Consider the following 25,896-nt stretch of genomic DNA (forward strand, 5'->3'; position numbering starts at 1 on the left):
TACAGAGGCAAAACAGAAACACCATCCAGTCAAAATACAGTGCCCGAGGAAGCAGTATGGAAGACTTTTTTTTTTAAGGTAGGATTAGGGCAGAACACAGTAAGGAGGAAACAGACATGAAACCAGAGCTTAGAACTGTGTCTTATAAACTGGAGAAATTCAATACAAAGCAGTCATTACAAGCATTTCTTGTTTAAGACATGACTTCAGGTACTACTGTAAGGGATCTACAAAGTCTGATTACTTAGCATCATCCCACCCATTCCTCTCCTTTTGAAGATCTCCTCATGAAACATAAAGCATTTGGCCATGGGAGATTTTTATTTCAATTTTTAATTTTGCAGTCAGGCCACCGAAGTATAAATCTCAGCTCTGTTTCGAACCATGTGACCATCAGAAAACTACTTAACCTCTCTGAGTCTCAGTTTAAAAAATTAAGGGCTGGAGGAACTGGAACCCAATGAAGAAGTATTCCTGCAAAAGAAAAAACCAAAACAAAACACAGAAATACATTCAATAAAAAAATGTCAACCTAAATCAAGAAATCTGCTCAGTCTTCTAGCTCTAACTACCAATTTATAGGAAATAGCAGAATAGAGAATCACTGCTATAGGAATGCAAAGAGCCAAGTCCAGAATGTGAGTAAACATAAGTGACCAAGGGCCTGGTTTCTTAAATAATAGGGGAAAAGAAACATCTGCATTGCCTGATGAGATTGTCACCAGCCATGTGTCATTAGTAAGCTCTTAAAATGTGCTTAATCCAAATTGAGATATGCTTCTATGTAAAACACACAGTAAATTTCAAAGACTTTCTGTGAAAAAAAATGTAAAAAAAAAGAAAAAGAAAAAAAATGTGAAGTATCTCATTAATAATTCCGTATTGACTACCATGTTAAAAAGACAGTATTTTAGATATATTGTATTTAAATAAAATACAGTATTAAAGTCAATTTCACTAGTTTTCTTTATACTTTTTAAAAATGCAGTTAGTAGAAAACTTGGGGTTACACATGTGGCTCACATTATATTTCTATTAGATAGCACTACTCTAGATTAAAACAGACAAACAGAAGGATTTCCCTAGCAGTACAGTGGTTAAGACTCGGCACTCAAAATGCAAGGGGCACTGGTTCCCTGTTAGGAGAACTGAGATTCCCCATGCCATGTGGTGAGGCAAAAAAACAAAATCTAAAACAAAGGTCCATACACTGCATTTGTCTGTTTTATTTTAATTCATTCATTCATTTACTTCCTTTTTCTTCCTCCTGCAGTGGAAGCACAGAGTCTTAACCACTGGACCACCAGGGAAGTCCGGTTTTAGATGTTGATTGTAATAAACCAAATCTGAAATAAAATGATGAGACAGGGAAGTATAAATATTGAGTACATGTATGATGATATTAAGGAACATTTGTTAAGTTTTAATGTGTGATGATGGTTGCAGTTATGTATTTTTAAAAGTCCTCATATTTCTAGACACAGGTTGAAAGAAGTATTGATAGCTAATATGTAATGTGGAATTTGCTTTAAAATAAGCCTTAAAAGGACAAGGAAAGTGGATGCAATTATCAGTGACACAAGATGGGCCACAGAGAGGACTGTGAAAGCTGTTCATTACACTACTCTGTCCACTTACACTGTTTCTGAACATGTTTAAAAAAAGGTAGCCTAAGAAAGTGAGACAAAATGGTAGGAACAAGGTAAACACGTTTACCACAGTACAGAGTTCATAAATACCATCATAAATCATTGAACAAATGCTTGGGAGCAAGTCCAAGACTAAGTGAAATCTGTTGGTTCCAACTTTTGAGGAATAAACTGGAGAAACAAGTGAACTACACAAAACCATATTTTGTTAAGAGATAATTATCTTTCAAACACTTCCTGTAGCATAAAAAGTTATAGTATTATTAAAAAAGAAAATAAGGACTGGCCTTCCTGAAGAAATCTCAGATGAGGAAAGGGATTCCCAAAGCTTCAACCGGTAAAGCAACAGGAACCACAACAGATAACACTAACAGAAGCCCAGAAAAACATCTATTTCTGCTTTATTGACTAGGCCAAAGCCTTTGACTGTGTGGATCACAATAAACTGAAGAAAATTCTGAAACAGATGGGAATACCAGACCACCTGACCTGCCTCCTGAGAAACCTGTATGCAGGTCAGGAAACAACAGTTAGAACTGGACATGGAACAACAGACTGGTTCCAAATAGGAAAAGGAGTACGTCAAGGCTGTATATTGTCACCCTGCTTATTTAACTTATATGCAATAGTACATCATGAGAAATGCTGGGCTGGAGGAAGCACAAGTTGGAATCAAGACTGCTGGGAGAAACATCAATAACCTCAGATATGCAGAATACACCACCCTTATGGCAGAAAGTGAAGAACTAAAGAACCTCTTGATGAAAGTGAAAGAGGAGAGTGTAAAGTTGGCTTGAAGCTCCACATTCAGGAAACTAAGATCATGGCATCCGGTTCCATCACTTCATGGCAAATAGATGGGGAAACAGTGAAAACAGTGGCTGACTTTATTTTTCTGGGCTCCAAAATCACTGCAGATGATAACTGCAGCCATGAAACTAAAAGACACTTACTCCTTGGAAGGAAAGTTATGACCAACCTAGACAGCATATTAAAAAGCAGAGACATTACTTTGCCAACAAAGGTCTGTCTAGTCAAGGCTATGGTTTTTCCAGTGGTCATGTATGGATATGAGAGTCGGACTATAAAGAAAGCTGAGTGCAGAAGACTTGATGCTTTTGAACTGTGCTGTTGGAGAAGACTCTTGAGAGTCCCTTGGACTGCGATGAGATCCAATCAGTCCATCCTACAGGAGATCAGCCCTGGGTGTTCATTGGAAGGACTGATTTTGAAGCTGAAACTCCAATATTTTGGACACCTGATGGGAAGAGCTGACTCATTTGAAAAGACCCTGATGCCGGGAAAGATTGAGGGCAGAAAGAGAAGGGGACCACAGAGGATGAGATGGTTGGATGGCATCCCCGACTCAATGGACATGGGTTTGGGTGGACTCTGGCAGTTGGTGATGGACAAGGAGGCCTGGCATGCTGTGGTTCGTGGGGTCACACAAAGAGTCGGACACGACTGAGAGACTGAACTGAACTGAACTGAAGCTCACATGGCTAAGAACTATTACATCTGAGGGCAGAGAACTACTGCAGGGGCTTGCTATTTTTCCCCAGCAGGCAACAATACCTTCTGCAGTAAAATATGCCAAGAGAACACACACTCTACTCCCTGAGCTTTTGCAATAAGGGATTTAATTCTACAGCAGACAAATTCTCTGTTCATCTGGACTCCTAAAAACCTTCCCCAAGAGAAAACTCTTGATCTTCTGAACTTAAAGCATTTTCAACTTTTAATATTTTAATTTTGAAAATTTACAGACTTTCCACAAAAGTTACAATAGTTCAATGAACACTGAGACTGACCTCTGTTAATCTCTCTTCCCTTCCTTCCCTCCCTCCAACTTTCCCTTTGTTTCTTCCTTTGAACCATCTTCAGTTTAGTTACCGACATGATACTTTATTCCTAAAAACGTCATGTATCTGCCTAAGAACAAGGGCATTCCCTGCATAACTACAATACAGTTATCACATTTTGGAATATTAACATTGACTTATTACTATCACTATGTAGTACAGTTAGTGTTCAAATTACCTCAGTTCTCTCAATAACATCTTTTACATTGTTTCTATGCAGTATTTCAACAATATTCAAAACAGGTTGCTCAAAGATGTTGGAATACCAGAAAACAGGAGTATAGACATTGCTGTGAAACAAGAATTCCAAAGGTGTAAATGCAGCCTGGTTGTCAAATGCCTAGTTTAACTAGACTTCAGGAAATCAGAGGGCTTCCCAGGTGGCTCAGTGGTAAAACAGGAGACACAGGAGACGTGGGTTCAATCCCTGTGTTGGATAGATCCCCTGGAGAAGGAAATGGCAACCCACTCCAGTATTCTTGCCTGGGAAATCCCATGGTCAGAGGAGCCTGGTAGGCCTCACTCCATGAGCTCACAACAGAGTCAGACATGACTGAGCCCGTGCATACAAGTTAATTAGAAGAATCAGGGATGCTCATAGCCACAGTTATTTCAAATGCTTTCATGAATGAGTGGGTAAAAGTCACTCAGTCGTGTCCAACTCTTGGTGACCACATGGAGTATAACGTGCCAGGCTCCTCTGTCCATGAAATTCTCCAGGCTAGAATACTGGAGTCAGTAGCCATTCCCTTCTCCAAGGGATCTTTCCAACCCAGGGATCAAACCCAGGTCTCCCACATTGCAAACAGATACTTTACTGTCTGAGCCACCAGGGAAGCCCAAAAATACTGGAACGGGTTGCCACTCCCTTGTCCAGATCTTCCTGACCCAGGAATTGAACCAGGGTCTCCTGCATTGCAGGCAGATTCTTTACCAGCTGAGCTACCAAGGAAGCTCAAATGCTTTCACAGAAAAATACTAGTCTACATCTGATTTAAGGAAGTCTTTTAACTCTAATGAGTCCAGTAGACCCTTTAGTTTTTCTTGACAGTCCCAGCCCATAGTAAGAAGCACAAAACCCATGTGCCCTTGTGGCACAGTCACGGGGTCCACAAGATTATGAAGTTGTGGGAAAGAAGGAACCTCACCTCAGCATGGACAGAGTTGATGTGATACTTGACACCACTCTCTGACACAAATTCTTTCTGACAGAGAAGACACTTGTATTTTCCAGCCACAAACGTTCCCTATTTTCAAGAAAGAAAAAAAGCATGACTGGTCAATTTAGGAGCAAATTTAGGAAAATCTCAAACAGTAATGTATGTATCTATGTTATCTATGCTTGTGAGTGTGTGTATACACACCCATATATACATACATATATTTACAATACTGAAAAAATACAATTTATTGTTTGAACGCAAATCACCACCCAGCACTTTAAGCCTATCCTAAGTTACACCCACAAATAATGGTTACAGCACAAGTAAACTGCTAATTCAGCAGATAAGTAAGTTAGTGCTAGCAGAGACCCTCCCTTCCTCAAAGTACGGAGAAGACAACATGCCAGGTAAAAATTAAAGTGCACCATTACATGTTAAATAGTTAATGCTACCCTTCCAACAAGCCACATGTGCTACCTGGGCAATGGTTAGGGACTATTAGAGATGAAAAGAGGAAATATGACTTCAGCAAAGTGAAGCACAGCAATATACTTAGGAAAACTCATTTGGGTATATTAGCACCATAATACATCTATTCTAATGTAATTCTACACCAAACACTGCCCCCACTAAGCCCCCAACACAATCTGAAGTTCCCCAATTTTATTATGTAACATGTCACATTGTTCTATCTTCCCTATGTCTTCCACTTCCTTCCAGGCTTCCCCCCCTAAATGATCAAACTCCTTAAGTTCAATGAGGAACCAACATGTAATTCTTCTCACTAGAATCATCCACTGCTGTAAAGAATGCCTTGGGAATTCAGAATTAGAAGATCACCCTCAGTAAGACCTAGCTGAATGACTCAAACTAGGATCAAGATGACAAACCCCTAAGCATTCCTGCACAGGTCTGGTTTGGGAGCCTACCACTCCCTTGTTGCCTTGAATTAAGACTTCTCTCCCCTCCTGAAGCTTCAGGTTTCTATGGTGCTCATTTTGTGCGAGCAGATACTGAACAGGAATGGAAAGTGGCAGCAATCCCAGGGCTGGTGGGCTATAGGGCCCCTGGGTCAACATGGAAAAGATTCAGTGAGGTGAATGGCTATGAACCTGACATCCAGGAATCCCATCTCCCATGCCTGGAAGACAGTATAGTTCAGATGGCTCTGGAGATCATCACCAATCTAGATAAACACATGTTATGTTGACTCTAGGAAGCTGAAGGTCCAGTAAAGCAGGACAGGCCCAGTGTAGCATAGGCTCAGGTGGAAAAAGTTAAATCCCTGATAGGCACTGAGAACTATGTATTTTTCTCCAAATTTTTTCATTGATATGACTTATGGCTATTTTGGGCTATTCTGCATCTTTGGCATGCCTTGGTATCCCACCTAGTAACAGACCAAGAATTTTGGGGACACACAAAAAAACTAAACAAGTCTTTGAAGGTAACAGACAACAGGATAAGTAGCTGTTCACCGAATCTGAATTCTCTTCCATGTCAGACTACTTTAGAGGTCATGTTCAGATAAATAGTTCAGAATGTTACAAACCAATGTACAAGAGCCCAGGTGAGCTTTAAGACCAGATACACTACTGTAGACAGCCTCACAACCCTGTAAAAGAGAAGAAAGCATATGAAGATGATACCAAATAGCATCGTTTTCTTAGCAATCTGGCCATTCACATTAACCCACTCTGCCCCCAGGGAAAGAGGTCAAATAAACTGCACCACAACCACACAGAAACATATGCAAGCCAGAGAACAAGAGGTAAAAGAAAAAGAGATAAGCAAGCTGCTTAATAAAGCTTAAAACATTCTCTTTCCTGTGCTTTTCTGATACTTAGAAAAACACAAAAAATTGTATGCTCAGGTTTTGCAAAAATCAACTTTCTCTAGTATAAATGTCTCTTGTATATCTACTCCTCCCCAAAGCAATGCATATACAATTGCAGTTGATTGATGATGGTGGGAAAGTCTATGCCACTTTTCCAATCAGGAAATGAGTCATACACTCTCCCTTTGAAACTGGGTAAGTCCTGTGATTCCTTTGACAAACAGCATGCTATGAAAATGATGCTGAACAAATTCTGAAGCTAGGCCTAAGAGATCTGAGTTTTTGCTTTATGTTCTTAGAATATTCTTGAGAATTCAGTCACCATGTATCCTGCTGGTAATCCAACTACAATGCAAGATAGAGAGTGCATATGGGCAGCCAATATCCCAACTGAAGTGGCTGCTTAGAAGCCATTCAACACTCAGGACTTCCAGCTGAAAGCAACCCATAAATGATTCCAGCCGATGCCATGTATTAATACAACTGCCCTTTGAGTGTGGATAGAGTTGGTGATTTACAGAACTCTTAATAAAGTAATCAGTGTTTTAACTCTTTAAGATTCACGTGCTTTGTCACAAAGGAATAAATAACTGAAACAACAGTAGATACTTGATCAACATTTAATGACTAGATGAATGAGAAAGAACCACCTGGTTAGGACACTGGATGCGATGATACTTCTTGATATCTGACTTCCATTTGTGTAGTACTTCTTGGCTGAAGGTCGGGAGCCCAGGACGAGTATATTTTAACTATAAGACAGAAAACATTTTATTGGAGGAACTTACCTTTCAACCAAAATATCCCATAAGTAAGAGAATTATGTGAACTCTTCAGGTCATGTAATTCTGGATTTACAGAAGTATATTTTCATACACAAAAAACATGTAAGATCCTTTTAAGTTCCTGAAACATATTATGCTTGTTTCAAAACAATGCCTACTGTTTTGTCTTAAAACAGTTTGACTTTTAACAGACGACAGGAGACTTTCAGATATAACATTTCAGCTAAAGTTGAAAATAAAAAAGCTAGTGACAGAGCATTACACAGTAAAAATATTTGTTACAAAAGAGAGAGAAAGCAATACAGATATGTCCTCTCTCTATATATGTACACTTTATACTCAAGAAATATTATATATAAATATTATATATTTATACATATATATCAATATATATAAATATAATATATAAATATATATTTAATAGAAATATATGTATATAGGTCAAAAGATAGAAATCAAAATGTTAACAGCAGTATTCTCTGGGTGCTGGAATTTTGAGTGGTTTTCATTTTATTCCTGCTTATCTGCATTTATCATTTTTCTTCAATGAAATCATGTTAATTTTTGATATTCAAAAAATTCTAACACCAAAAAATTAAGGTTCAATCTGAAAGAATGTGAGAAGACTCAGAGAACAGAACGCCTATTATTTCCTTATACTACAAAATTAGAATTAGTCCCAGAACTTTCTTTCCCACATTTTGACACCAGTTGGTCTCTTCTTACAACTGTAATTAGTTTCCAGTGACTTTTTTTTTTGGCCATGCTTTGGGCCATGCGGAATCTTATTTCCCCAACTAGGGATCGAACTCAAACCCCCTGTATTGGGAACACAGTTTTAACCCATGGACCACCAGAGAAGTCCTGTTAACTAGTTTCCAGAAAAAAGTTTTAACATCTGCAGAGATAGTTCTTACAAAGTTCACCATTGGTAACAGTTATTTCTGGTGAGTAAAGAATCCTCCTACTTGAAAAATGAAAGTATCTGAAAGGAAGCTAATTCTCTGAGATAGAAAGACAGAACCAAGTCTGGAGAGGTAATGGGGGAAGTAAGGAAGGTAAACTAAAGAACCTTTGATAAATCAGAGTACAGAACTGGTTGTTAATATTTGCTTTATGTATTTAACAAACAAAAATGGAGAACAGTAACACAGTATCAGCACGGGACTTTAACACCCCATTTACATCAACAGACAGATCATCCAGACAGAAAATCAATAAGGAAAACTCGCCTTAAATGACACATTATACCACATGGACTTTATATATTAAATATATATATTCCATCCAAAAGCAACATAAGACACATTATTTTTACATTTCGTGTGTTTAATAGGTTTCCCCGCTGGGTCAGTGGATAAAGGATCTGCCTGCAATGCAGGAGACGCAGGTTCGATCCCTGGGTCAGGAAGATCCCCTGGAGGAGGAACGGCAATCCACTACAGTATTCCTGCCTGGAAAATCCCATGGACAGAGGAGCATGGTGGGCTATAGTCCAAAGGGTTGCAAAGAGTCGGATACAACCAAACATGAGCACCCTGAGTGAATATATATTTGAGATTGTTATGTCTTCTTGTTGGATTGATTCCTTTATCATTATGTCATGTACTTTGTTTCTTGTTATAGTCTTTAAGTTCTATTTTGTCTGATTTAAGTATTGAACAACTTTCTGTTTCCATTTGCATGGAATACCTTTTTTCATCCCCTCACTTTCAGCCAGTCAGATGTGAAATGAGTCTCTTTTAGACAGCATATATACAGATCTAATTTTCATATCCATTCAGTCACCTTGTCTTTTGATTGGAATATTTAGTCCATTTATATCTAAAGTAATTATTGACAGATATGTGCTTACTGTGTTTAGCTAACTGTTCTCAGGTTATCTATTCTTCTTTGTTCCTTCTTCCTCTTTTCCTCTCTTCCCTTGTGATTTGATGACTATCTTTAGTGACAGTTTTGGATTCATTTCTCTTTTTTTCATGTTTATCTATTGCAGATTTTTGGTTTGTGGTTACCAAGAGGTTTACATACAGCAACCCTTGGAAGTGAAAGTGTGAGTTGCTCAGTCGTGTCTGACTCTTGGGACCCCATCGACTATAGCATGCCAGGATCCTCTGTTCATGGAATTCTCCAGGAAAGAATACTGGAGTGTGTAGCCATTCTGTTCTCCAGGGGCTATTCCCAACCCAGGGATCAAGCCCAGGTCTCCTGCACTCAAGGCAGATTCTTTACCATCTGAGCCACCAGAGAAAACCCAACAGCAAGCCACATATTATACATATATACTTGCTGTTCTCCTAAGTATGAAGGCTTTCTAACAACCCTGCATTTTTATTCTACCCCCATCAAATGTTTTAGACATATTCTATATCTTTTTGTTTTATATATCCATTAAGTCCCTTTAACATTTCTTATAAAGCTGATTTAGGGGTGCTGAACTCCTGTAGCTTTTACTCGTCTTATAAAATCTTTTCTCTATCCTTCAAAGCTGAATGACAGCCTTGCTGGGTAGGGTACTTGGTTGTAGGTTTTTTCATGGTTTTAAATATATTATGTCACCCCCTTCTGGCCTGCAAAGTTTCTGCTGAAAAGTCAACTGATAGTCCTGTGGGAGTTCTCTTGTACATATCCAGTTGCTTTGCTGCTTTTAAGATTTTTTTTCTTTCAGTTTTGGGCTCACTACCCCCAGTCAGTGCAACTCCCTTTTTAGTATGTAAAATGGTGTTTTGCATAAGCTTTTATTTGGGAAAAGAAAGAAGGTGGGAAGAGGAAGTCTACTGCTATAAAAACTAATTGATATAAATAAGAGGAGTTCTTACCTAAACTAAATATTAAACTACTACATATGAACTAACAAAGTAAAAACACACTGGGCAAAGACCAAACAAAATTCTGGGAATTCAGGTTCCCCTGGAAGTAGTCTAAAATTAAGAGAGCTCCTTAAAGAACTTCTGAAAAAGACTGTCACTCTAGGACCTACATGAATTCAAACACTGAAGCTGGATCATATGTACTCCATCTCCGAAGATAAAGGAGAAAAATACTATTTGTCATGTAATTACTCAAATGTGTTTACCTTTCTGCATGTAGTAAGCACAATATCAGACCTAACGGTTCAAAATTAATACAAGTTTCTGCCTCACCTTCCGATCATCGGGTACCAGATCCTGAAGCACCTTTCTCTTAGGCCATTCCTTAGCCAGTTCAGCAGAGGCCAGTTCCTGCAGGTGGTATACAGCTATCTTGGCAGAACGTCTTTGAACTCGGCCTCCACTCTTCGACTCCAAGCTCATGTCCTTCAAGCACTCTGGCTGTCCTGACTCTGGAAAGAAGGATATCTGCAAGAATAAGACATAGTAAAACACAGGCCTGAGAAATGGTTTCCATTAGAGCCAGTGATTAAAGGCTGTCCTTCCTGCCCTAAAAATCAAAATAGCTCTTTACTAGCTTGCTAACCACTAGTATCAAGCTCCACCATATTACTGCATATTTTACTGGTAAAAAAGCTTCTTAGCAGGATAAAATCTGTTGTATTGTAACAAGTGGTTAAAAGTCAAGACATACCCATATAAAAAGAAATAAACATGCATCATAGCCCTAGATATAAACCATAAAAAGTATAAAAATTCTAGGAGAAACCTAGGGAGAACATTCTTATGATCCCGGGCATGATGGGTTCTGATGTGTCCACTTTGTTAGGCTACTGTCATCAGTTAGTCAATCAAACATTAACCTAGGTTTAATTTTAAGGTAAATCTAATTTGTGTCCACAGTCAGCTGACTTTAAGTAAGACAGGTGTGACAGAAAAAAAGAGACAGGAAAGATTCCCAAGGTGAGAGAGACTCAATACTCTTGCTGACTCAAACACGAATGCGTCCATGAGCCAAAGGTTGCAGGTGGCCTTCAGAAGCTGAGCACATCTCCCAGCAAGCAAAGAAATAAGGTCTTATACCTGCATGGAACTGAATTCTTGATTGAGCTTAACGATCCTGCAAACAGATCCGCCCCTCAAACCTCCATAAAGGAACAGTCCTACTAACACTTTGAGCCCAGTCTGATGAGGTTCTACGCAGGAGAACCAGCTGAGCCTGAACTTCTGGCCTAATAAACTGTGAGATAATACATTTATGTTGTTTAAGCCATTAATTTTATGATGATTGTTTTAATGCAGCAAAAGAAAATTATACATCATACTGAACAAAAATATCTTAGCTATAAAAACAAAAGCATTATCCATGAAGGGAGAAAAAAGACAAACTGAACTTTATGAAAATTAAGAATTCTTCCCTTTGAAAAACACTATAAAAAATGCAAAGACAAACTAAGACCAGAAGAAAATATTTGTAAAACATGTATCTGCTTAAAGACTTGTGTCCAGAATATATTTTAAAAAATTCAAAATATTATTTAAAACTTAATGAAAGTGACTCAATTTTGTTTGACTCTTTGTGACCCCATGGACTATACAGTCCATGTAATTCTCCAGGGCAGAATACTGGAGTGGGAAGCTGTTCTCTTCTCCAGGGGCTCTTCCCAACCCAGGGATTGAACCCAGGTCAGGTCTCCCCCACTGCAGGTGGATTCTTTACCAGCTGAGCCACAAGGGAAGCCCAAGAATACTGGAGTGGGTAGCCTATCCCTTCTCCAGCAGATCTTCCTGACCCAGGAATCAAACTGGGGTCTCCTGCATTGCAGGTGCATTCTTTACCAACTGAGCTATCAGGGAAGCCATGCAAGAACACTGGAGTGGGTTGCCATGCCCTCCTCTAGGGGATCTTCCCAACACAGGGATCAAACACAGGACTCCCACATTGTAGGTGCACTCTTTACCTTCTGAGCCACCAGGGAAGCCCTAAAACTTATTAGTAAAACAACAAATACTCCAACAATAAAATGAACAAAGGATTTCAATAGACTCTTCACTAAAGAAGAAATTTCACTAAAGACTGACATTCCCAATAAGCACATGAAAAGACAGTCAACATCACTAGTCATTAGGGAAGTGCAAATTTAAAACAGCAGTAAAATACTGCTATATATTTATTAGAATGGATTTCAAAAATGAACCTGACAATAGCCAAGAGTTGATAAACATGCAAAGCAACTAAAATTCTCATACTCTGCTGGTGAGAAAATGGCTCAGCTGCTTTGGAAAAGTTTGGCTGTTTCTTAAAAAGGTAAACCATACATTTATCACATGACCTAGCAATCCCATTCCTAAGTATTTATTTACCCAAGAGAAATTAAAACTTATTTTCATGCAAAAACCTTTATGTAAACATTTACAGCAGCTTATTCCTGATTGCCAAAAACTAGAAACAACTCAAATGCTCTTCAACTGGTGAATGGATAAACAACTTGTGAAACATCCTAGACAGAATGGAATCCTAGACAGAAACAAAAAGGAATAAACTAATGATACATGTAAGACATGGACAAGTTTCAAATGTATTATGCTTAGTGGAAGAAGTCAGACTCAAAAAGGTATTTACTGTACAACTTCATTTATATAACATTCCAAAAAAGGCAAAACTATAAGGACATGAAATATATCAGTGGTGAGCCAGCTGGGAGTGGGAAGAACAACTGACTACAAAGTGACACAAAAGAATTTGGGGGAACTGATTAAATTGTCCTATATCTTGATTGTGGTAGTAGTTATATATGTTTTTCTCAAACTCTTATAATGTGCACTAAAAAGGGTGAATATTAATGACCATATCTAAACTATACCTTGAAACTTAGTGCTAAAAAGAAACATGAGGTAGGAGAGCCTAGAAATGTAATGAGGAAAAGAAAAAGTCAGGACAAGAAAACTGGAATAGAGGGACTGAACCAGCTGGATAGAGTCCCATAAAATTTCTAGCTAAGGGAGAATGCCTTATGCTTTAAAAATACAGTATTGAGTTTACTTCGACCCAGACTACACAATAAACTTTGATTTCTCTAACCTAATAGTGATCAAACAGCAGAAAGAGCACAGAAACAAGGAAAAAGAGAACAAAAACATTCAGAATAAAAGGAACTACAAATGAGGAACCAAGGATGTACAGAAGATGTAGCCGCAAAGCAGTCACCACAGAATAGACCCCCAAACAGGGTCTGGAAAGTAATCAGTACTCACAGGACCATGCTCTGACCTCAGGTGATACGCAAGTCCAGCCTTCGATCTATACGGCTTTCCACAGTGGTGACATTTCAGGGTCATCTTCTCCAGCTCAGCAGCCCCTTTGCCACATTTTCTCACATGGTACAGATATCCCATAATGCTGGTGAAGCTACTAGAGCAACTCTGAACACAGGAGAAAGGCCTATATTTTAATCTTACATATTTTGATATGACCTCTAATTTCTAAAGAGCCATATCACACAACTAGACGCTCTGATATTACTAGACCCTCTTCAACATTTCCCATTGGCACAACCCTTCCTTTTCCCTGGCCCAAGTACTATCCTTTCTACCACCAAGCATGAAATTCAACCAGTTTAGTCAGCATTCAACAACCTAGAACTGTATACCTCCTCTGTGTCAGAGCTTCCTCCTTGATCTATGAACCAGCTCCATTCCAACACCAAATACCCAGCAATACCAAAGTTCCTCAATATGAGGGTACTATGATCCTCTTTATCACACAAAAGAAAGGATGACAAAGAAACTCCTTCAAACAAAGGGAAAAGGGAGAAGCACACATTTCTGGAGATGAGAAAGAAAATAAAGAACTGTTAATGAGTTCAGGAGACCTTGAAAATCAGAAGTTACTCTGATGCTGGAAGATGACACAAAACCAGTTCTGTAAGGGAGAAGGAGAGATGGGAGCAAGTAACAGAAAGACACTGACCTGAGGCTCCAGGCAAATGGAGTTTCTGTCTTTGGGCTCTTACCTCACGCATGCATCTCAGCTTTCCCAGTCTCTTCAGAACTGTTCGGAGACGTTCCCTCTCACTTGGTTCATCTATTTCATCTCCAGCCTTTAAAATGGGCTTGAAAACAAGAGAAACAAACAGGCAGATGATTCACAGAAAAAAATTCCATGAGAATCAAGGACTGGACTAGAACCTAAGCTAATGATCACGAAATCTAAGTTATCTGACTCCTGGCTTTCTTTATCTTCTCCTGAACAGTAAAGTGAATGTAAAGGAACTAAGAGTTCAAAGTCTCTACCTCTCAGGATATGAACCTTTGGGCTAACCTAAACCCACAAATACCTCAAATACTTCCGTATCCACATTTTATTGTGTGTAACTCTTCTATCAAAATGATCTCTTCTTCCTTACATCCCTATGAAGTCCCAGAGCTTTAGCCATCTCCACTGAGGTTTCTACACTCATCCAAGTAAAGACATTCAAATATCACACGCTCATGAGGGACAGAAGATGCTCTTACCAAGCTATTATGATTTGCCATGACGTGATACTTCATCCCTGCTAATGAACGAAGCTGTTTCCCACAATGATGACAAGTAAACATTTCCTACAAGGGAAAAATGCTGCTCAGTGCCAAACTGTTCAACAAAGAAACAGGATGTCACAAAGTCCTATGCAAATGCTCTCATCTGTATCTTCATTTCCCAAATTATACAATAATAATGAATCTCAAAATCCCCCAAATTCACTGTCATGTCCTCAAGGGCAAAGAGGTAAAGGCTACGCATTTTTAAAATAATAAGAACTACCATTTACTGAGTGCCAGTATTTGTCAAGAAATGGGACAGGCACTTTTTTATCCTCATGGGTTACACAGGAAGTAATAATTGCTACTTTATAAATGTGAAAATTGAGGTCCACAAATGAAAAACTAAATGACCCAACAAGTAAGTGGCTGAATAACAATTCAAACCCAAGTCTGTCAGACTCTCTATGACACAATGCTGCCTCTTCTCCACAATAATCAGCATATCCAACGCAGCGCCGGAGGTTTCAAGTTTGGGTAAAAATTCATGAGTTATGAAATGCCACAAATTATCTAACCTGTTTGCAGTTTTCCATGTGTTTCTTTAAGCCCTCTATGGTCTTTCTCCCCACTGCCTGGCAGGTAGGACAGGAGACACTGCCTTTATCCACAATTTCTAAGTACCACTGCTCCTCTAAACTGCCTACAAAGGAGAGAAAGGAACACTTACAATTTGCGGTATTCTCCAGATACAAAAAGCACAATCTCAGACTTTAGGAAAAGTATCATAAAGTGGCTTTTTCTCTTCCTGGGGGAAAAACTCTTGCTGTATATAACTTCTAGAAATAAATTTTTTCAGACAGTGAAGAGTTTCAGAAACTCCTACTCAATTCCCATGACAAAAACCATTGAAGAACTACTCCCAAGCCCAGTGGCTCATAGAAATGGACAATAACTTTTTCCCCAGTTTTACTGACCTATAAGTGACAATGAGTAACATTTTTCATAGCAGCATGTAAGAATGGGATACGTAACTGAGATATGTAACAACCAGTTTGCTAAGTGTTCATATGTGCCAGAGATTGGTGAATGCTTTTATCCCATTTAATTTTCACAACAATTCTGACAGCTTTATTATTCCTATTTAGAGACTAGGAAACTGAAGTTTGCAGAAATTAAGAGGCAGGTCAAAGAATTAACAAAGAGCCAAAACTTGAACAAACATGACTTATCTTCAAACCTATGTCCCTAACAAGTGCCTCCTAAAGAAATGCTTTGGTACATCATTCCTTTACCAACAGCAACAACAAAGACAGAATGAGAGAACTAGATCTCACAAAGCTTCTGAAAGCATACCTGCTGCATAAGCTGGTGGTTCCTTCCGAATACGGCGAGTCTGGGCTTTGGGATTAGGCTGAGCTTTAGGCCGCTGCTTCCTCCCTGACGCAAAACAGAAACTTGAAGCCTGACATATCACCTCTGCTGATCCTGCGCTACCACCAAAATCTGTTCCCTCCTCAACACGCTGTGCCCCACTCCCTCAACCGACTGACTCCCTTAAGTCAAGAGAGAAGAAAAGGGTAAAAAATAAGGCAGGTTGGAGGCCATTCCTTGCCAAAAAATTCAAAGGGCTCAAAAATGCTTAAGGCCAAAACCTAAGGTTCCTTTCACCTTCAAAAAACAAAACCTAGGCACCCAGGGAAAAAGAATTAGCGAAGTTACTCCCTTACCATAAAGCTTATGCTTCTTCTGAGGAAATTCTCGATAGTCTTCATCTTCTTCCTGCCTCGGTTTCCTTTTTCCTTTGGTTGATACTCCACCTGACCCTGAAATAACACAAGAAAACAAAACAAAATCTTAGTATGGTTTATATATGAACATCTAGGCCTGCCTCTAAATTATCTATCACAAGATCATGAAAGGAAAAAAAGATCATCAGCAAGCGAGGCCTCATGAAGTGTTCATAAGTTTTTTAGGGAAGTTGATATAACCTTCTATTAATTGACTCAACCTCCCCTTTTCCTTCTGTATTGTTCTCCATTCCAAATGATTAACTGTTCCCTGTGACTATTAAGGTCCTTTAGGCAGTGTGATTTGTTTGATCCTGATTTGAGGCTAACTGTCCAAGATAAAGGGCTCCCAAGAACCCCTCAGGCTATAACCACTAAGAAAATTCTACTTAGAACAGCCCTTTTACCGCCAGTCCCTAAACCTTCAACAGAGGATCAAACTAGAACAATGGAAATAAAAGTTCAATTCATGTGAAAAGGAAAGGTGATACCAGTATAGCCTAGAGAAATAAGATCTGCAGACTTTCACTCAGTAAAATAGAGGAACAGTTCATGAAACTAATAGTGTGTGACAGCCTAACACCTTAAAAAATTTCAAGGGAGTTCCCTGGCTGTCCAGTGGTTAGGACTCTGCTTTCACTGCTGAGTTCCAGGTTTAATCCCATGCTGGGGAACTAAGATTCCACAAGCTGCACAGCACAGCCAAAAAAAAAAAAAAAAATTCAATCACTAATAAGAAACACATAAGTGGTACTTAATACTTTAAAAGTCATTTACAATAGCTACCTCAAAATACTGGAGAAAGAAATGGCAATCCACTCCAGTATTCTTGCCTGGGAAATCCCATGGACAGAGGAGTCTGGTCTACAATCCATAGGGTCACAAAGAGTCAGACATGACTTAGCGACTAAACCACCACCTCAAAATATTAAGTAGAGAGTTCTCTGTCTTTGGAATAAGATAGAATAAAATAATAATACTGATACCTTCTACATGGGAAGCAGCAGCTGACTTGATCCTTCTCATTTTCATCCAGTAGGTAGATTTTCGGAAAGACGCTGGAAAATCACTCACTGGCTCACATGAAGAAGCAGATGATGAGCCGCTTAAGGAGTCATCGTGAGGGATAGTGTACTGGAAACTATTATCCTTTATGGAGCATTGGGTCCTGCTACTAACATGACACAAAGAGAAACACCACAAAGAAGGGTCTGGGATAAAGTTCCGATTAACTATATTACATCCTAAGAAGATAACCAAGTTGGTTACCTGTACAAAAAAACTAAGAAGCCTGATAATAAAAACAATTTAGATTGTAGTTTTCTAACAATTAAAATAGTTGACCCGATACAATACATAAAATTGTTATTACACTCTGCTATAATCAGAAAAAATAAGCACTCTCCATAAATCATCACTTTATAGCCAAAATAGGTATTCTTTCCTAAATTCATCAAAGAAAAGAAAGTAGTAAAAGTAACAGGGTGTTTGATGACCCTTCAGAAGATCTCCTGATCTTTAAGAAGGTATATCCAGGCTTCTCTATTTCTCTGGCAGAGGGACAGTAACCAAATAGTACCCCTAAGAATAAAGAAGGAAAAGAACAGTTTGTAAACTCTAGTCTGATCCATCTTCCTTTTCCCTTAGCCTCAGCCCTAAACCTTGATGTCAGGACACCCTGTCTTACTTAAGCAACATGATACTTAAGATTTCATAGCTAAAGGAAGGGTGCTATCTTATCTGAGTTACACTGGCCAGAAATCTGGTATACAGCTACATCCAAATTTCCAAATCTAAGACCAGTCACTTATGCAATTAACAAACATTACTGAGTAGCAACATAGTATCTTCTAGGTGTCTCAAAGTGTGGTAGAGTAGCAGTTCTCAAACTGCTTAGTCCAGGATCTCTGAGACATCCCCTTTCCAACCAACTGTGTGAGACCTACCTTAGATGTGTGATTTAGAAAGGCCACTCTGGATGCTGTACAAAAAATGACCCACAGAGGATGAGTGAATGAAAAGAGAAGAGTTAGCAGTTTGTTGCAACAGTATGGGTAAGAGATGACAAAAGCTTAAGCTTGAACTAAAGTTTCGCAGTAGAGATGACAAAACAAAAAACTCAAGACAATACTTTAGAGGCAGAGTTGGTAAGAATTACACATAGAGGTTTGTGGTAGCAGGGAGTTAGAAGTAACACTGGTGACCATTCTTAGGGGGAAAAAAGTAAAATGTGATACATGCTTACTACAGAATACTATGTAGTTGTTAGAAGCAATAAACCATCTCTACACATCTATGAACATAACTAAAAAGCATATTGTGGAATAAAAACAAGAAACAGAACAGATCTATAGTACAATGTCAACTCAGTAAATTAACAAATACACAAATAACACTAGCTATTTTACAAGGACTCAACTATTTAAGGACAAATACCAAACTTGTTAGTATGGCTGTCTCTGGGAGGAAGGGGACAGACATGGGGATTGGAAAAACAGAAAAATAACAGAGGCTTACAATGTCAGTATGCTACAAAAAGGGAAAAATGATTCTCAGCTCTCTGTACATGAGGTTCAATATTACAGCTTTAATATAGAAATGTCCCGCTTTTGCATAGTGGCATATGCCCACTATAGCCCATTCTTCCTGCTGATTACAACGAAAAACTCTGGACCTCAAAAAGTAAACAAAAGCAGGTGGATTGTGCAGAAGAGTTAAAACTGGTAGAACTGAGTTACACAGGGTATGCTTTCTAGTTTCTTTCCCCCTCTCACAAGTGGCTTTGCAACATGATGGGCTCCACCTGCAGACCAGCAAGGACACCTTAAATTCCAGTAGAAACTTTTTGGCCTTAGAATCCATGAAAAGGGGTGTCTATATATTAGAGAACATGAGTGAATCACAGAGCAGAGGCAGGCAAAGAAGGTAATCTCCTAATTCTGTGTACAAATCCACACAAATCACTGCTTAACCTGAGTTATGCATGTATGGAACATAGTCAAACCAGCTTAGCAAAGGCTTTGAAAAATGTAATAAGATTTGAACAAAGCACACAAGTCTCAGACTAACCCCTAAGTTATCAGTATGAAACAGATCCAAACCAATGTATTAGAAGATTGGAAAACTGAAAACAGGATTTGAAAAACCTGAAAACGTCTAAAACTAACCCCTAAGCTCTAAACCATCATAAATAAGACTCAAAGAAAGGAACTAAGACTGAACCAATACCTTCAGAAAGCAGAACAGAATTTATGGTCTGAACCTAAACAGAAATAAAAGCAGCAACGATCCCCAGAAGATTCTAAAAAGACTCACAATCTACACAAATAACATTCACAATCTTGAGAATAAAAATCCAAAATTATGCAGTATACAAAGAACCAGTAAAATGCAAGCAATTCTTAAAGGACAAATAAACAGATGTCAATTCCATGATGATGCAGATGATGGAACTATCAAAGTCTTTAAAGCAGCTATTATAACTACACTTCATGAAAGGAAAACACACTTGAAATAAAGGAAAATGCAGGAATCATCAGCAAAAAAATAAAAATCATAAAGAACCAAATGAAATTTAAGAACTGAAAAATAACAAATAAAATAAAAAACTCACTGGATGGACTAGTAACAAAAGGGAGATGACAGAGGAAAGAATCTATGAACTTAAGACAGATCAGGAGAAATTAACCAATCTGAAGAACAAAGAGGGAAAAAGACTGAAGAACAGTCCACAGAGCCTCAACAATCTGTGGATCAATATCAAAAGATCTAACCTAGATATAGTTGTAATCACAGAAGAGGAAAGAGAGGCAGAGACTAAGAAAAAATATTTTTAAAAAGGTAACGGTGGAAAAATCCCCCAAGTTTAATGAAAGACTTAAAATTCACAGATTCACGGAGCTGTAAATTAAACACTCAATAGGATAAATTCAAAGAAAAACACACCTAGATATATCTTAATGAAACTGTTTAAAACTGAAGATTTAAAAAATCCAGAAAGCAGCTAGAAAAAAAATGACATATTACATACAGAGAACAATGATTCAAATGATGATTTTCTCAACAGAAACCAAGGACAGAAGACAGCACAACATCATCTTTAAGATCCTGAGAGAAAAGATTTATCAACCTGAAATTCCACATTCAGTGAAAAATACCCTTAAGATGAACAAAAACTAAGAAAATTTGTCACCAGCAGAACTGCTCTGTGAAAAATGCAAAGGGAAATAATTTCAACTGAAGGAAAAAATGACACTAGAGGGAAATCTGGATTTTTAATAATGAAGAAAGAGTAAGAGAAATGGTAAATAGGTTGACAAATATTAAAAACTGTTTAAAGCAAAATTTTAACATTATCTAGTAAGGTAAATGTACATATAACATATACAACAGCTATAATTTAATAGTCAGCAATAGGCAGTTAAAGCAATTTATATGGTTAAGGCTTCTACATTTAAGCAAAGTGGCTGGATATTAACTTTAAGTAGATGATGAAACGATAGGTATGTATATTGTAATTCTGAAAGCAACCATTACCAAATCTCTCCCCCACCAAAAAAAAAGGCAGGGGGGAGGGACAGTAAAAATTAAATAAAATAAAATGGAACACTAAACATTTAAGTAATCCAAAAGAAGGTATATAGGAATAAAAAAACAAGGTAGAGAGAATGAATAATTAAATGGCAAACTTAAATCCAATCATGTCAATAATTAATTTAAACATTTATGGCCTAATTACTCCAGGTGAAAGTCAGACATTGAGAGAGTAAATAAAAAAAGTATTTTAATATAGGCTGTCCACAAGAGGCACACTTTAAACATAAACGACATATGTGGATTGGAAGTAAAGGTATAAAACAATCATACTATGCCATCAGCAAACATAATAAGGATGGAGTAGCTATTTTACTATCAGATAAAATAGACTTCAAGACATAGAGTATTACCAGATATAAAAAGAAACACTTCATAATAAAAATAACATCATCAGGAAGACATAATTACTCATTGCACATGTCTAACAACAGAGGCTCAGAGTATACAAAATAAAACTGACAGAAAAAGAAAAGCAGACAATTCTACACATCTTAGCCAACTGATGAGGAACTGACTCATTTGAAAAGACCCTGACACTGGGAAAGACTGAAGGCAGGAGAAGGGGACAACAGAGGATGAGATGGTTGGATGGCATCACCAACTCAATGGACATGAGTTTGAATAAACTCCAGGAGTTGGTGATGGACAGGGAGGCCTGGTGCGCTACATTCCATGAGGTCACAAAGAGTCTTGACATGACTGAGCAACTGAACTGATTTGCAGGGTTTTTTTAACAGATTTTTCGCAGTTTGTTTATAAAGACAATCTAAGGAAATACATGAAATAATTACTAGAATTAAAAATGAATTTAGCAAGTGGCAGGATTCAAGGTTAAATTACAAAAGTTCAATTGTATTTGTAGCTACTGGCAACAAGCAACTAGAAAACAGACTTATAAAAATAATAGCACTGACAATAACAAAAAACACAGGAATCTAGGAACAAATCTAGGAACCTAAAAACAAATCTAACAAAAGCCATCCAAGACCACCACAATATTATAATTAGCCTCGAATTAAAATTTTTAAAAAAGCCATCCAAGACTTTTACAATGAACTACAACACAATGGCAAGAAAAAATGAAGACCAAAACAAATGGAAAATATGCTTATAAATCAGAAAATGTTAAAAATGGCAATTCTCCCTAAATCTACCTACAGATTCAATATATGTACCAATCAATACTCCAGTATGCTTCCTTTTTATTTTTATTTTAGCTTCTTTTTATAGAGATGACAAACTGCAGAATTTATATTAAAAAACAAAGAAAACATAACAGCTGAAACAATCTTGAAAAAACAAAGTACACGACAACTGATTTCAAGACTTACTGTAATGCTACAGTGTCAAGATAGTTCAGTATTACCAAAAAGACAAACATATACATCAATGGAATAGGATAACAGGAGTTCAGAAACAGACCCACACCTATATGTGTTGTTTAGTCACTAAGTCATGTCCGGCTCTTTTTGTGACCCCATGGACTGCAGCCCATGAGGAAACTCTGCCCATGGTGTTTTACAGCCAAGAATACTGTAATGGGTTGACATTTCCTTCTCCAGGGGATCTTCCTGACTTAGGGATCGAATTCATGTCTCCTGCATTGGCAGGTGGATTCTTTACCACTGAGCCACCAAGGAAACCCACACCTACGTACATTTAACTGATTTTGGACAAAGGTGCAAAGGCAATTGAATAGGGAAAGGAAAGTCTTTTCAACAACTAGATATATAAGGAATTAATACTGATCTTTATAACACACCATGCATAAAAATTAACTCTAAATGAGCCACAGACCTGAATGCAAAACCTATAAAACATCTGGAAGAAAATGCAGGAAAAAAATCTTTGCAATCAGAGATGGCAAAGTTTCCTTAAATAAAACACAAAAAACACAAAACATAAAAGGAAAAAAATGATAAAATTCTTTTTATTTTTAATGATAAATTTAAAACTTTTGCTCTTCAAAAGATACCATTAGGAAAATGAAATGCAAACCACTGACTTGAGGAAATAGTCAAGATATATGTAACAAAGGAAATGTATTCAAAAAAATTTTTAATTAAATAGTACAATTTAATAGTGAGACAGAACTTTTTTTTTTTGGTGGCAAATGACATGAACACACACACACACACACACACAAAGACATGAACACACATTTGACAAAAGAAGATATATGAATGACCAATAAAACACATAAACAGATGTTTTACATCATTATTCATCAGGAAAATGCTAATTAAAACCAAAATGAAACACCACTACACACCATTAAAGCTGCTAAAATTGAGACTTACTTTCATACACTGCTGGTAGGAATGTAAAATCATATCACCAACTTGCAAAATAATTTCTTAAAAACTTAAACATACTCCTGACATATGAGCTCATCAATCTAAGATGGTAAGTACCATCTTATAAATATATATTGTGTTAAGTATTTATCAAGAGAACAAAAATATTTTTCCACACAGATACTTGCACATAATGTTCATGGCAGTTTTATTCTAACACCCTCATACTGAAAATAATGCAAACATCTCTCAGGTAGATGGCTAAACAAACTATGGTATATCCATAATGGAATTCTTTTTAGCAATAAAAACTATTTTTCACTCAAAATCATTATTCTGAGTGAAAGAAAGAATGCAGAAAGAGGACATAGTGTCTGATTTCATTTATATAAAATCCTAGAACATGCAAACCACTGTACAGTGACAGAAAACAGGTCAGTGGGTGTCTGGCAACAGGCGTGAAGGGAGGAATGAATTGCAAAGGGACATGAGAAAACTTATGGGAGACAAGGAAACTTATCTTGATTGTGGTGACAGTTTCATGGGTACTTACATTATGTCAAAGCTGAAGGTACCCTATACTTTCAACATATGAAGCCAACTGCACTTCAATTATACCTCAGTGAAGGTATAAAAATAATTTAATGGGAATAGGTAGTCCTCTCGGGCCAAAACCCACCATACCAAACAATGGGAATAATCTCTACCAGAAAAACCTGATAGTATCAACAGGCTATAAAGAGTCAAGTCCCATATGACTCCTCTTAGGAAACATCCTCATAGGAATTTCTATACAGTCAATGTTGGACTCAGACATACCCAGCTCCCTGCTCATGAATAAGCATGTGTATAGTGAAAAATCAACTAGTTTATATGTCAGCATGATTAACTTGAGGATTAAGTCATTGTGGACAGGGAATTCTCTCTCCAGGTTTCTTATTTTTAAAGCACTCAACAAAAACAATTCTCAAGTATTTTACAGTACCTATCAACTCAGGGTTTATTTATTTTTTTATTATTTATTAAAAACCAGATTAATATCAAACTTCTTTATACTGGGGCTTCTGTGGTGGCTCAGTCAGTAAACAATTTGTCTACAATGCAGGAGACCCGGGTTTGATCCTGGGTCAGGAAGATCCCCTGGAGAAGGAAATGGCAATCCAGGCCAGTCCAGTGTTCTTGCATGAAGAATTCCATGGACAGAGGAGTCTGGTAGGCTACTGTCCATGGGGTCTCAAAGAGTCGGACACAACTGAGCGACTTTCACTCACTCACTCACTCACTCACTCTCTTTCTTTCCATAAATATGACAAGAAATAGCTTTTGGCTCCAACAATGACTATCATAACGGTAGTGACTTTAAAATAATTTGTTGTTTAGTCTTGGCTTCTTATCATGAAGATGAAAAGTTTAACCTATTTTCAACTCCTTTCTGATCTACCAAGAACTTTTAAGAGCCCCTAGTTCATTCTCTAGGTGAAAATAGTTATATTTTATTAGAAAAATATTTTAAGTTCATCTCAGTATCATCTGCAGCCTTTTTTTATTCTACCCAAACCTTAAACACTGATCTTTTCCACGTTTTCATCCTTTACTCTTCTAGTCTCAATTCTCATCAGTGATTCTCAAACTCCACAATATCCTAGGCTAGTCAAAAATAGGGATTCTGATGCCCAATGATTCTGATTATCAATGGATGAGAGCCCATAAGCCTTTACATTTCCTAACAATTACCCATTTGCTATTCCATTAAAACCTTTTACAAATTCACATTGTTATTTCTTCTGAAAAACAAACAAAAAAATCCTTTTCCTTATGGTTAAATGCATTATTCCTTGACTTTCAAGTCTGTTTAGGAGTGATTTGCACCAGCAACCCTTCCCTTCCAAACATCACTCACCTTCCCAAAGACTATATATAATTCTTGAAATAAAAATATTTCATTACACAGTATTGTGTTGATCTCCTTGTGTTTTTCATGTCTGTATATCTAACCTAACACGCAACTGACATAAAGCAGATATTTAGTAAATGTTATATGAAGGAATTAATCCTTTCTGAGTATCTCCTGAACAAGAATTTTTTTGTATTAACGAATATGGAAAACCTTAGCGCATTCAGTATACAATATAATAAGCCAGCCTTGAAGCCAAGTAGTTTGAAAATATAAGTACTTCTTAGTCATTTTCATCAGTACTTCCCAAGTTCATCAATGTATTCATGAGTACATATATAATGTCTAAAGAAATGCAGGGCTACACAGTCACACATTCCATTTTTATTATAATCCGTACTTTTTTTTTGCAAGGGGTGTTTTCCTCCCCCACACCAAGATTAGACCTGCACCGTCTAATCAGATGGCCACTAGCCACAGGTGGCTATTTAAATTTAAGTTAATCAACATACCATTTAAAATTCAGTTCCTCACTGCTACTATCCACATTTCCAGCGCTCAAAAATGATACGTGGCTAGTGGCTAACACACTTGACAGTGTGGATGTAGAATATTTTTATCATCACAGGACG

General features: G+C 37.6%; 1 protein-coding gene across 9 annotated transcripts in view; it reads right to left on the bottom strand.

The window, feature by feature from the left end:
• The window catches only part of ZNF512 (zinc finger protein 512), a 28,651-nt gene that overhangs the window by 1,961 nt on the left and 794 nt on the right, over nt 1-25,896 (bottom strand). For 2 of the 9 annotated variants that reach the window (XM_020886225.2, XM_020886229.2), the window contains 11 exons: nt 17,464-17,651; nt 16,418-16,513; nt 16,044-16,127; nt 15,266-15,390; nt 14,682-14,768; nt 14,180-14,278; nt 13,422-13,589; nt 10,440-10,634; nt 7,162-7,263; nt 6,227-6,289; nt 4,660-4,758 (listed from right to left, as the gene is read on the bottom strand). In XM_020886225.2, the coding sequence (XP_020741884.1) occupies nt 4,660-4,758; nt 6,227-6,289; nt 7,162-7,263; nt 10,440-10,634; nt 13,422-13,589; nt 14,180-14,278; nt 14,682-14,768; nt 15,266-15,390; nt 16,044-16,127; nt 16,418-16,513; nt 17,464-17,651 (1,306 nt within the window). Of the gene's footprint in view, nt 1-5; nt 1,347-3,689; nt 3,802-4,659; nt 4,759-6,226; nt 6,290-7,161; nt 7,264-10,439; nt 10,635-13,421; nt 13,590-14,179; nt 14,279-14,681; nt 14,769-15,265; nt 15,391-16,043; nt 16,128-16,417; nt 16,514-17,463; nt 17,652-18,423; nt 20,417-25,896 lie in introns of those variants that run through there. The other 7 variants (XR_011481912.1, XR_011481911.1, XM_070450040.1 and 4 more) reach the window with 7 other exon arrangements.

The sequence above is a fragment of the Odocoileus virginianus genome, chromosome 2, assembly GCF_023699985.2.
Source record: "Odocoileus virginianus isolate 20LAN1187 ecotype Illinois chromosome 2, Ovbor_1.2, whole genome shotgun sequence".
NCBI lineage: Eukaryota > Metazoa > Chordata > Mammalia > Artiodactyla > Cervidae > Odocoileus > Odocoileus virginianus.